Source organism: Malurus melanocephalus, unplaced genomic scaffold (genome assembly GCF_030028575.1).
Source record: "Malurus melanocephalus ecotype Western Australia unplaced genomic scaffold, MMel_1.1 scaffold_8, whole genome shotgun sequence".
NCBI classification, from domain to species: domain Eukaryota; kingdom Metazoa; phylum Chordata; class Aves; order Passeriformes; family Maluridae; genus Malurus; species Malurus melanocephalus.
The window spans coordinates 6,588,006-6,600,811 of record NW_026623240.1 but is presented as its reverse complement, the minus strand read 5'-3'; the positions used below and the strand labels follow the sequence as shown (position 1 = coordinate 6,600,811).

Genomic DNA, 12,806 nt, shown 5'->3' with positions numbered 1-12,806 from the left:
AGCTATTTCCAGGGTTCCTTATTTTTATCTACATCTAGGTAGGCCAATGATGCTGTTTCCTAGAGTTTTATTTCTCTGTTTTTCACATATAGCCTCTAGAAAYGGCTTATTCTTGCTGGATCACAAATTGATTAAATTACCAAATTGRCAATCCACAATACCTGAAAATCTACTATTAATGTTTTACACAACCAGCATGTATTTGCAAACAATATTTGCAGCCTTAAAGAATAATAGTATCTGCAAAGAAATGCAGCCAACTGAGGAGAGAATTTCACAAAAGGACATGGACACAACTGATACTTCAGAACAACTACACATGGGAATAAAAACATAACCCTCCCCAAACACAAAACAGGTAAGGCAGTGAGTAATGAAGATGAAGAAAACCCCTGAAAAAGGCATCCAAGAAGAAATCCACAACAAATTAATGCTAAAATTCAATCCTGTGACAAAAGTCAGATGTAACCACTTCAAATACAAACAGTASTATCARCATACAAAAAAAATGTTAACACATTACTTCCTGTTTTAAATTATACTGCTTCTATCAACAATAGTGGATTTAAATTAACATGTACTATATTCTAAGGTCACCTGCAAATATCAAACAAGCCAATGCTCAATCTTCCCCCCTGCCTCTTTCCCCTTAGCTAGTGAACACCACAGAGCTGGATTCATTAAATTTCCAAAGTAATATAACTGTAGTAACTAGCTCCACCTTCACATGACAAGAGCAAGACCACAATTGGGAAGAAAAGCACCTCTGGAAAAAAAATACTAAAATAACCCATTTGTTACACTGAAACGAGTAACTAAGTGAAAACCACAGAAAATTCATCCAAAGAAATGCTAGTCAAAAAACCACCAACTTCAACTACATATATGACTTCATTAGATTTTTAAGAGTATTTATCAAAAAAAGGAATCATCAAGATGACAGAGTATTTGCCATTTTTTCTTACACATCCTTTATGTAAACAAACTACTTCATAAACAATAAAGAAGGCGGCATGAAAAAGGCTGTAACATTTTAGCAGTGGTTTTGYATTAAATGCTTTTGCTGTGCTGAGACTATGTCACTTTGAATCATTAGACTGTTAAATAACGTCAAGAGGCAGTTTTAAACACTCAATACATGCAGAGCTACCTTTTATGGAAGTGTGGGAACTAAAACCAGAGATCATTCTTTGCAAAGACATAACATGATACCCTTCTCCACTAATGGAACCTATGTCAGGAACAGTGGCTGTCAGAAAACACTTATGTCATTTATAACAAAAATAAAATYGTGATCTTTTGTCTCAAGTTCTGAGGAAACTCTACCTCAAACAAATGAGGTACAACAGACTCAAGCATCTAGCCTTACCATGCCTTCTGTGGCTGATGTTCCATTTCCCCATATCCTCTAGTCCAACCAAAGGATGTAAACTTAAAGAAAAGCAGCATTCTACAACTTTGGAAGTTGTAATTAAGTAAAAACTCCCAGTCTTGACAAAGATAAACAGAAATAGAAGTAACAGATTTCTACAAAGATAGGTTTCAGAAGAAAATATGAAACTAGTATAAGCAAAAGCTCAAAATACATAACCCTAAYTAGTTTTACTGTATTAAGAGCAATTCACCAAGGTTTTATCCTCAAAAGGAACTCWGCAAAACACACTTGTGTATCAGACTCTTAAAAGTAATACTAATAGGTCAACAAAACCTACAAACGTAATAGAGCATTACTATAAAATGACAATCTGTAAAGACTGTTTAAAATAAAATACAGTCATTTACTACTAGAGAAAGAAAAGGCATCCACATTAAAGAACTTTATGCAAAAACATCAATTTTAAGAAAATCAGTGAACAGACTTGCAAAAAGTATCATAAATAGGGATGCAGTATCAATAACATTTGTAAAAAAGCATATTTCCACTTTAATGAATTTCAACATCTCACAAGCCACACAGGGAAAGTGCAAAACATAAGTGAACTGACAATCAGTGAAAAAAAGGCAGAAAAACAGGAGCTTTTCAGATTTATGAGTGTAACACAAGTGAACTGTACAGTGCATTTACTTGCAAGGACAAAATGGATGTACTTGAAAYACCCGCACAGTAAATCTGTGGCATTTCTTACCTGGATCTGGTGGGTTTGGTGGCTGCCAGTGTGGATAAGCATTTCCCCATCCCTGTGGAGCATAGGGAGCTGGAGGACCACTAAAAAAGATCAAGGCATACACACAGTGAAAGCCAGTCCCAGGGTCACCCTAAGAAGGCAGTCAGCTGAAGCAATACTTACTGAGGTGCAGGACCAGGAGGGCCTGGATTATAAGGAGCTGGATTATATGGTCCCATGGGAGCACCAGGACCCGGTGGYCCAGGAGGTCCATGTGGGCCAGGAACAACACCATGGGGTCCGTGGGGAACAGGAGGACCCAATGGATTCACTGGACCCTGTAACAAGGGTGGTACAGAGATGAAAATATACCTTGAGGCTCTTCATTCTTCAGCCATTTAAAAGCATTTATCTTAACACTAAGAATGCAATTAAAAAGGTKTGTTTTTAAATAAAGACATTTCCCTGAAGAAAACAAGCATTTCAAAGTTTGATTAGGCTTAGGGCTAATTAAAGACCAGAGTTAAAGGTAGCTGTGGCAGTAATAACAAATAAAGTTGCATTTATTTCAGTTCCTTCTTAAGGAAGTGAAGGATTTTACAAAAAACACACAGACCTTTCCACCAGCCACAATAAAAACCCCACATGATAACAAGATTATCAGTTTTAAAGTAAATAACACATTTAAATCTAACTAAACCTGTTTGTAAGATCAGGTACAAAAAAACCACTAGTAGATTTGATTACATGCAGACACACGCAAACAAAAGTGCAGTGAAACTGAAGGTGCAACTTGGATTAAAACTTTACCTAAACATAGAGACTGAAGAACTAAACATATAATTAGTAGCTTTTAGYATTATCATTGTTATCTATGAACTTAACCCATTTTTCATAGGCACAAAATGGGCATTTTCAAGAACACATTATTAAAGAATATACTACATAATTTTGAAGAGAACAATTGTTTCCATTTCAAGATTTATGTATTACTTTCAATCCAGATTACCATTTATTATTATCTGATTAAATTCATCTGGGAAGTGAAAGGAAAGAGAAGTCTCCACAAAGGAGATTTGCTTTCAGCTCTGGTTAACTGTAAAAGTAAACAAAAAAACAGCTATACACTCACTCCAATCTTTTCTTCTATAAGTTGTCGTGCATAATCTATTTGCTGGGGTGTTCCACGGATAGTAAACATCTTCATGTTTGGATCCGCATTAGGTGGAGGATTTCTTTGAAGTTCTATTCTAGCACCAGACTGCTGGCTTATACTTTTAATAGTTTCACCACCTACAATACAACGTAAGAGTTTTTATAACGTGCATTGAAGCAAAAAATACTGGTTCAAATCAGAGAAAAGAAACAGCATGGAAGCTGAAAAGACGTGAAAATAAACTTATTAGGAGTTCAAGAACATTCTAACAATTTTTTAAAAAAACTCTTCAGTGTACTATACAGCTTTAATGTCAATAAACTAGTAAAATAAGAAGAYTTTTTTAAAATTAAAGACCACAAGAACGTTGCTCAGAAACAACGGCAAAKAATTCCTACAATCTCTGATTTTTTTCATTCATGTAAAAATTTTAGACATGAGTAAAAACTGACATACATGGTTATCAGTAAATWTAAGCTTAAAATCCAACCTCCCTATGAAGGGGTGAGGAAGCCCAAATGACAAAAAAAAGCTCTAGAGAGGCTGGAATTAAGTCTACAATTTTCTTGCAGAAAGCTAAATTTCCTGAACTAGCTCCTCCTACMGGATCCACAAGTTATATGTACCGTTAGTATACACTAAGTCTTCAAAATAGGTCATTTCCAACTAAAAATCTTTAAAAATCACAGTATCAGAAAATATTCTGAGATGGAAGGGACCCCCAGKGATCATGGAGTTCAACTCTTAAGTGAAAGGTCCATACAGGGATTGAATATACAACCTTGGTGTTATTAGCATTATGCTAACCACCCATCTCTGTAGTATGGCATTCATCCCAACAGAAAAGTTTTTAAGTAACATACAGATGTACATATATAAGATATATTGCCTTTTCCAATGATTAATCCAGTTTTGCCAGTAGGGACAATAAAATTGAATTCCTGTAATCCACCAGGAGGCCCCATGTTCCAGTTGCCTTGGCCTCTACCCCTTCCTCGACCACCAGGCCCTGGTCCACCAGGGTTACCAGCCTAAAAAGAAGCAGCAACAAATGAGCACGTTCTGTAAAATTACCGCAAACAAATAATACAAACAGGCTGCACGACAACATTGTTAAGAAAAGACTGATTCACTACTCAGACAGTTTTGATAGTTAAAGCAGGACCTTTTACAGGAGRCCTAAATCACATTTTAAAGAATGTTCTGTACAATTCTGCATATGAAAGATGAAGGAGACAAAAATACAGGAGAAAGTAGGAAGTTTCCCATGCACTAAGATGTAATTTTTATCTGCCTTCTCTAAATGCGGCAGTGTGGCTCATCCAACAATAAGCTTTTTAACACTGATTACCAYGAAAAGTAAGAGCATGTTAGCTATTAACACAGAAGCAGCAGCTCTAAAACCAACCACATCAAGAAGTGCTGTGATTTTGAAACAGAACTGTCACTTCCAAAACTGTAACTATAAMAGTAAACATTCACATTYGAGACCAAACTTTGAAGTAGYTTTAAATGGCATCATTATTTTCTTYGGTTACACACACTTTTTGAAAATTTTGTATCTTTCCAAAAGGTGGGCAGAAGATTGTAAGCACTGAACAACATTACCCAACCTGAACACTTCGAAGGAGATCTGTAATAATTTCTGCAGCATGCTGACATCTGTCAGGAGGCCCTGTGATCTGGGCTATTCTATCTGGAGTTGTTCCATCATCTGGAATAAAAATGAACTATTCCAGTATATGCAATTAAGRAAATTTACACTTAATTCACAAAAACTTATGAACGTGTTACAAACCTGGCTTAAACTGGATCCTAACACCAGCATCATTCTGGATCTTTTTTATCATCTCTCCATTTCTTCCAATTACAATACCTACAGCAAATCGTGGTATTGGAACCTAAAAAAAAAAAMCCCAAACCCCAAGATGTTAATGACATAGATATTCCTAAAAAATCCAGACTATGAAAGGGTTAGAATTAATTTGAATTGTAAACAAGGGCAAGACAAATGTTCAGTTTCAAGGGCAAATTTTTTAATATCAAGTCACAAGCTCAGCACATACTGGACTAAAGTATCAAAAAGAAACTGATCCTATGCTTTGACAGTTCTCATAGTGGTAGCAATTCAAATGGATATTGTGCTACTTAGACAAAGAAAAGTAAAAATGAAAGAATTTATGAAGTGTCTAAAATGCAGATTCGAGCAGATGAAACTTTAAGTCTCTCCCCTGTTAAACAGTTAGTAGCTTGTGACTTGCATAACAGAGGGACTTAAATATCCTCCTGTAATGGCCAAAGTCCAATTTGATTAACATAACTTTATATACTTGGCCATAAAATTTGCTTGCCCATTTGATAAAAAGCACCAGCTACTTTAAATTGTTCATAGCTGCTGGCAATGTAAAGTGAATGCTGCACATCATTTGGTGTCATAAATTCAGCAATGATCAAGTAATACATGCCACAACCACTTGTGAAATCTGGTTAAAAGCTTTCAGTGGCATTACCCAGCTTAACATTTAAGATTAACATCTCAAAATACAGTGAACAAGTTTTTCAACCATGCTTACGTCTATCCCTTCATTTCCTCCTATTCTTGACCCATATTCGTTGCGCACCTCTCTAAAGCCACCTTGATCACGAATTAACTCCAGCACCATTTCCTTGGCTTGCTAAAAGAAGAACAAAAGTTCATTTAGGCAATGCAACATCAGAATGGATTTGAAAGTGCTCTGAATTGTGAATGACTCCTTACTTGAACTTTATAAGGGTCTCCAGTTATCCTAAGGGGCTTGTCTGCACCAGTGTTTTGAGGACCATCTTGAATCATGACCATTTTGACACCTGCTCGCTCCTATTTGACAAAAGGGAGGTCAATACCCACTCAAATCCAGAGTCAGTGCTACCGTATTTAAAAGAGACACATATATACCTGTAATTGTTTAATTGTCTCTCCACCTTTCCCAATAACTAATCCTGCTTTGCTTGCTGGGATCATAATTTCTTGGACGGCATTTCCAGGTCCATCACCATGATGAAAGCCAGGTGCAGGTCTTCCCTTTTCAACTATCTGATCAAGTAATCTTTTTGCTGATCTGTGAAAGAAAATATGTAGTTACAATTATTTATTTCTGGAAGTATCACTTGCTCACACCTATTCTGCTTGGAAATTTTTTCATTTGGAAAGCTTCTGCCAAAGAAGTATGACTACTATCACTAGCAAATATGAAGCAAATTCAATTTAAGAAACTAACTGCAAAGTAACAAAACTACCCCAATGTATCGGAATACATAAGGGGGTCCTTTACAGAATATGTTTAAAGGAAGTTATCTCCTCAAGTTCCATGAATGTAATTACACTCATCAAAGCTTAACTCACAATAAAAGCTGCTGCTAGATTCCGCATGCAAGAAAGGACATTTTTACTTGTAACCACTATCACAGCAGTGGAAAAAAGCATATACTCACATGTGTTAGGTCAGCATGATTACAGTCCTAACATCAATTACAAATTTTCCCCTTTAACATGTGAGCAAAATAAACTACAATTAGAAACAAAATTCTCGTAAAGGAAATGACTTCATGAATGGCAGCTTGCTTGGCTGCAGCATAAGAGAATGCACACGACTTTCCCCAAGGACACCTGYAGCTGGCAGGCTCTACCTGCCAACACGAAGCAGGAGCAGCTAACATAAATGAGATAATAGCCATATACTACAATTCAGATCTTTCCTAGTAAAGCCAGTGTAAGTGGTTTTAAAGGTGCTATAGTAGCTCTGAGTAATTTAGAAACCAAAAACAAACAAAAAAAACAACAACAAAAAAAAAAACAACCACAAAAAACCCGCAAACAAACCCAGAGGAAAAAAAACTCACAACAGAAAAACACCCTCAAAACCACTAAACATTCTCATTACTATCACCCTCCTTCCTGAGCACAGGAAGTTAACTCTGATTAATGTAACAATGACTTTGATAATTTTTGTTATACACTGATTTATACTGAAGACATTTTAAAACTCTGGTGGGCTGGGGGCTCTGGAGAAACTCCTGCTCTTACACAACTAAGTTTCCTTGCAATCTTCAAATTTATGGTTACTAGTTTATTTTCAGAATATGTTTGTTTTTAATATATATCCACACATTTCATCTCCAAGCTGAAATGAGTGTGTGGCTATGCAAGTATCTACAACTCGAGTAAGCTGAAGTCCCACATTTTCGTCCTAAAATTCCAAGTATGCTGAATGACTGCACGCTAAGGGCTTTTCTTCTTCTGTGTRTATTTGTCACTAAATTGACTCTTCAACAGAGGAAAAACAAACTACCTAGATATTATATTCATAGCTAAAAATGAAGTGTATTGCACCATTAAATATGCACACGCAGAATTTGTTTTACTTACTGAACAGATTCTGGCGTTCCAGTTAGCATACATGATCTTTCAGGCAGGCCTCCACTATCTGTGGTCATAAAATAAAAACAACTTATCAGTAGGGTTAAGTCRGAAAGAGATTATAAAATTAATAATAATATGCAAACTACTAGAACATCAATTGAGCAGAATATTCAGTATATGCCATTTTGCATTTCTTTAGACCATCATAATGATGATTATCACAAAAAAYATTAAACTGTACATTAAATGAAGGTTCAGGCAATTAGAAGCAATGAGCTTCTGGATTTCCTACCAACGCCCCCCATCAGACAAGTTAAACCCCCCCTCAAATAGTTACCGGGTGCAATCTGTATTTTRCAGCCAGACTCTTGCTGGATGCGCGAGATCTGCTCTCCGCCTCTGCCAATTACTTGGGGAAAGAAAGAAAATATAGAAAAATTATTTGTTTTAACAGCATCTGTTAACAYCCCTCACCATACTACAAGACCACACCTATACTACTTACTGAATCCAACCATCCCATCTGGAACTTTGTACTCCTCTGTCATCACAGACCTACAGAGAATGTCAAACAAAACACAATAACCATCTAGAGACCAAACCAACATTACATTTTCATATATCCTCCCATTAAACTAAAGCAAGCTACTGCCCCCACCATCACCCTGGCTTACTTGCCTCCCATTAACTTTGAAGCCATTATGGAAGCAATTCTACATAAGCTGACAATACACAAAAATGATACAAAAGGTAAAAGTATCATAAATCAGCCAGAAGTTTTCCTTCACCCTCTTTATTAATAGATTTGCAGTACAGAAAAGGCTACTGTGGCACTTCAAGTTTCATATGTATACCAATCAAATGTTGAAAATTTTGCTATCTCAGAACTGTCCAAAGCACAATAATAATAATTGAATCTAGTTGTTTAGGAAAGAAAAGAGTGGAGAAAACAGCTACATTGTAATAAATGTAGTTAAGTAATACTTTATATAAAAATAAATCAAGTAAAACAAACTTTAGGTAATTCAGCTTTTTTATTTACAAGCATCACCCCCTTTTCCCTTCAGAKCTGCTTCCAACTTCTGGCTATGATACCTAAGCTTACGTAGTAAAAACCAGCACGATCTTCCTTTTACTCAGCTTAATACAYAGCCTAGGCTGCAGAGAAAGAGCAATGCGGGTACGTTTTAAGTGTCTGACTTAGGACTTGATGAAGCTGAATTTCAACAAATCACACTAATAATAAATTCTTAATGTGTTGATATCGCTTTTCCAAAAAAACTGCTTGAAGCTGCTTTATTTCAATGAAAATCCTACGTAAGATGTAGTGTAACTCTTACCTTTGTTGCTGATGCATCGGTGGTAGCTGATTTCCAAAAGCTATAAACAAACGTTGTTAAAATTAAATTCAGCAAGCAGTACAATTTACAACCAAGCTTCTCTTTTAATAATAAAACTCAACTGTATCAATTTTGTCCAAGTTCACTTTTAGGGAGTGTTATCAAGCTTCAAAATGATAAAGACTCCCAACTGTTGCTACCATGRCGGTTAGTTTTACAAAGCAGACTCCCACCGCTTTAAGAAAATAAGACATTAAAGCCCCAACTATTTTCTTGATCTTACTTATGCAAGTGTCACCTACCAGAACACTTTCAAACTGTTCTGACAATGTTACACTTGTATAGGTTTTTTTGGCAACAAAATAAAAATTACTTACAGTCATTCTGGGGAGCAACTTTCTTAGCATCTGGTTGATCTGCAAAATTAAGATGTTTTAAATTTTTTTTGCCAAGAAACTCAGAGATGTGTTTAAACCTTTTAGTGTGAATTGTAAATTTCCAGGGTATTTTAGCCCCCCCCCCCTTTTTTTTCCCTTTTCTTTCTTTTTTCTCCTCCAATTTCAGGGAGTTGATGATCTGAATAAAAGAAAGAATCTCACGAACACTCAGCACTCGGTTAGTATAGCTGAAAAGATGATAGGTTTCTCCATGTATCTATTCAGTTTAACAAAAGGCAGCTTTCAGAATGCACTGTATGTAGACAGCTCACAGATACCCAGTCACTGAAACTCAACTAAGACAAGGAACAAAGTTGAGCTTTGTTGGCTGCTCAAGCTAATGATGCTTCTATAGTAAAAAAGAAAAAAAAAATCAAATCCATACAAAAATCAACAATGACTTAAAAAAATAATTCTGACAACRACCACAAACCTAGACCAAGCATCTGAAAATACAACAGTATCACATGACAATGCAGTTTCAATCTGGATGTTGATATGATCCTATCCAATTATCATTTCATAGCATAAAACTTCAAAAAAAGCAGATTCAAAGCAACTACATCACTACTGTCCAAATCCTTTCTATACGGCAAAGAAATAAAAGGCATCATTAACCTATATCTGAAAAGATAAGACTTCAGATGCTTCCTTCCCACCCCAAAATAAAGGCTATAGGAACCACCATAATTTATGTGCAAAAACTCAAGACACATATTCCAAGAAATATTTGTGTCAATCCAGAAAGATCCACTAGTTCATGTCATGTTTACATACTAAACACAGGTAATAAATAAAAATTCCTGCCTTTAAAAGGAGAGGGCATTCCCTCCCAGTGTGTTGTACTGCTCGGACTTGTCCAAGAGCCATCTACACATAAAATAAAAAGAATACATTACATATATCATCTGAAGCATCATTAGCTCATTTCTGTATATTAAAAACCTCACCTTTAATAGAAAAAAACCTTTACTGAAGGACACAAGAGCTCCTGATATAAAGCCTTAGTTACATTCTGTAGACTGAGTTTCAATCCTCTTAAAGGAAAAAAAAAAACATTTCTCTTTTCTGAGACCTATAAGAACATTTCATCAAGCTTAGAGATTTCTTTCTGTAATTTAGCTGGGATTTTGTGTGTATACTAAACATACACAACCCTGTTCAAAGTGGCTGCTCTGCAAGAGACAAAAGACAACACACACACACATTTCAGGAGAAAACTTTACTATAGTGTATGGCAAATCCAAAAAGCTGCAACAAGTAAGAAGATTTAAATATGATCTCACCAGGGCACACACATGCTGTAGACTGAAATACGAGACTACGCAAGTGTCTTTAAGGCATAAAACCTACCTTCCTGCCTTTTTTWAAAGTCCTATGCTTTTACAATGAAACGAATTAATACTTTTATTAGAACAGTGCACTAATAAAGTTAACGAAACAATCAAGCTTCAGGAGCACTTCCTCCTCTAATTGTAAATTACAAGCTGTAACCAATCCCACACAACCACAAAAGACTACAATGACACCTGCATAGGCATTCACAACCTGAATATTTCTGTCCTTTCTCCAGTACGTTTTTCTATTTGAGCATTTAAACCACGTTTAAAATACTGTAAAACAGGCTTACATTCACTTCAGGTTAGAGCAAAACGGTTTAAAACAAACTTTTCCATTAAACTGAAAATGAAAAAGTATGTGGTGATCTGTGAGGGGAACAAAAGGTTTTAATGCTATGCTGTGGGAAAAAAACCGAATCCACAAACGAAACCACCACCTGCAATCTTTCTGGCACAGTGGCCATACTCAACAAAGATAAATACAACAGCAACGAGCGCATACCTCCATCCTCAAGAGGTCTTTTCTGCCCTCCATAACCGTAGTCGTTTGAATTCATTGATGTGCCAGCATCTCCTCCAATCTTCGCTGCAATCTAAACAAAAAGCAGATGTGAGCCAGGAAAAAAAATTAATTCGGCCCATACCTATTCCAGATCTTCAAAAAGATTTCAGGGTTTTAAACAATGCACATTAAAATGATCCCAAAAATTTAATGACCAAGATCAGTTTTGCTCATAAAGTTTTCATGTTTTAAAGACTTGTGCTCATCCTTCAACAGTAGGCCGCCTAAATTTTCCTCACCCATTCAAAAAAAAACCCAGAGAGAACTTTTAAACAGCAACTTTTTTCTAAACGTGGATTTTCTTTYTCTACGCATTGTTCGCCAAACACTGGGATGTCCCACAGCAAGGCCTCACAAGCCAAACAATTTCAAAACCCGACTWCCCAAGGTCCTCAAATACTGCCAAAACCGCGACCGCTCATTAACAGGCGAGGCGAACATTTCACCCGAGAAGCGATGAAAACATCGCCTGTGGTGCAGAAGCTACAAATAAAAACTGCGGGATAAAGCGCTTCCGCAAGGGCCGCCCTCGCTCCGCAGGCCGCGGCGCTGCCCAACCGGTCCGAGCAGGGAGCGGGTGCCGCGGGCGCCACAACACGGCCCGCGCCGCGGAGCCGCCGCCCTCGGTCCCTCCGCCGGGCCGGGCCCGATAAGGTGCCGCTACTCGCCCGCCGAGATTTCGCCTCCCCGCCGTTGGGGAGGGACCCCGCGGTGCCGCKCTCCTCACCGCCGAATCCCCTCCGGCCGAAGCCAGCGCTGCTCACGGGCAATGGCGGAGCGGGGCCGCACAAATACCTCACGACCCAGGGCGGGCAGGTGGCGCAAAAGGGGCGTGGGGACACGACAAAGCTCCCCCCAATTCAAACACACTGGCGGAGGGGGCTCCACTCCCCAAAGCCCAGCGCGTTGAGGGCGCAGGCCCCTCACTGCTCCCGCGGCTCCGACACCGCGGCCTCCAGGCCCAGCGACCCCATTGATTCGACGGAGCCACACACGCAAACACACCTGCCTAGCCCTCTGCAGCGCGTCTTTAAAGGCATCGTTCACTCCTCCAGCCCCGCCGCCGCCTCCCCCTGGCGCGCCCGCGGCAGGTGGGGGCACCGTGGAATAGTCCGCCATGGCCGCCCCGGCACCGCTCCGGCCGCTGCCGCCGCCTGCCAAGAAAGAGAGAAAATGGCGGCGAGCGCGCGCCTTTCACATTCCTGCGCGGCATCGTGCTCGGGGGGAGCGCGCCGAAGCCTCGCGAGATCTCGAGCGGGATTTCATTGCGAGCGCCGGAGAACCGTGGAGAAGCCTCGCGGCGTTTCGCCCGGCCCCGCCCATCCGGTCCGCGGGGCCTCCGGGGCCGCCCTGCAGGGGGGGCGGTGAGATCGCGATGTTTCCACAGGCGGCTCGAGCTCTTGGAGGCGCTGCTGATAGGGCCAGGAGAGTCACGTGGGGCGAAGGGAGGGGAGCGGGGAAAGGCGG

At 38.9% G+C, this 12,806-nt stretch overlaps 1 protein-coding gene across 6 annotated transcripts in view; it reads right to left on the bottom strand.

The window, feature by feature from the left end:
• The window catches only part of FUBP1 (far upstream element binding protein 1), a 35,162-nt gene extending 22,604 nt beyond the window's left edge, over window positions 1-12,558 (bottom strand). For 4 of the 6 annotated variants that reach the window (XR_008965917.1, XM_057375120.1, XM_057375148.1 and 1 more), the window contains exons 1-16: window positions 12,345-12,557; window positions 11,280-11,370; window positions 9,378-9,416; window positions 9,001-9,040; window positions 8,166-8,215; window positions 7,998-8,069; window positions 7,667-7,724; window positions 6,197-6,359; window positions 6,020-6,118; window positions 5,835-5,936; window positions 5,060-5,162; window positions 4,875-4,975; window positions 4,151-4,292; window positions 3,238-3,398; window positions 2,289-2,443; window positions 2,127-2,206 (exon numbers count right to left, since the gene is read on the bottom strand). Coding sequence is in view for 5 of the 6 variants with exons in the window: in XM_057375120.1 (XP_057231103.1) it covers window positions 2,127-2,206; window positions 2,289-2,443; window positions 3,238-3,398; window positions 4,151-4,292; window positions 4,875-4,975; window positions 5,060-5,162; window positions 5,835-5,936; window positions 6,020-6,118; window positions 6,197-6,359; window positions 7,667-7,724; window positions 7,998-8,069; window positions 8,166-8,215; window positions 9,001-9,040; window positions 9,378-9,416; window positions 11,280-11,370; window positions 12,345-12,458 (1,570 nt within the window). In the remaining variant the exon portion in view is untranslated. Of the gene's footprint in view, window positions 1-2,126; window positions 2,207-2,288; window positions 2,444-3,237; window positions 3,399-4,150; window positions 4,293-4,874; window positions 4,976-5,059; window positions 5,163-5,834; window positions 5,937-6,019; window positions 6,119-6,196; window positions 6,360-7,666; window positions 7,725-7,997; window positions 8,070-8,165; window positions 8,216-9,000; window positions 9,041-9,377; window positions 9,417-11,279; window positions 11,371-12,344 lie in introns of all 6 variants that reach the window. The other 2 variants (XM_057375139.1, XM_057375157.1) reach the window with 2 other exon arrangements.
• Window positions 12,559-12,806: the final 248 nt, after the last annotated feature.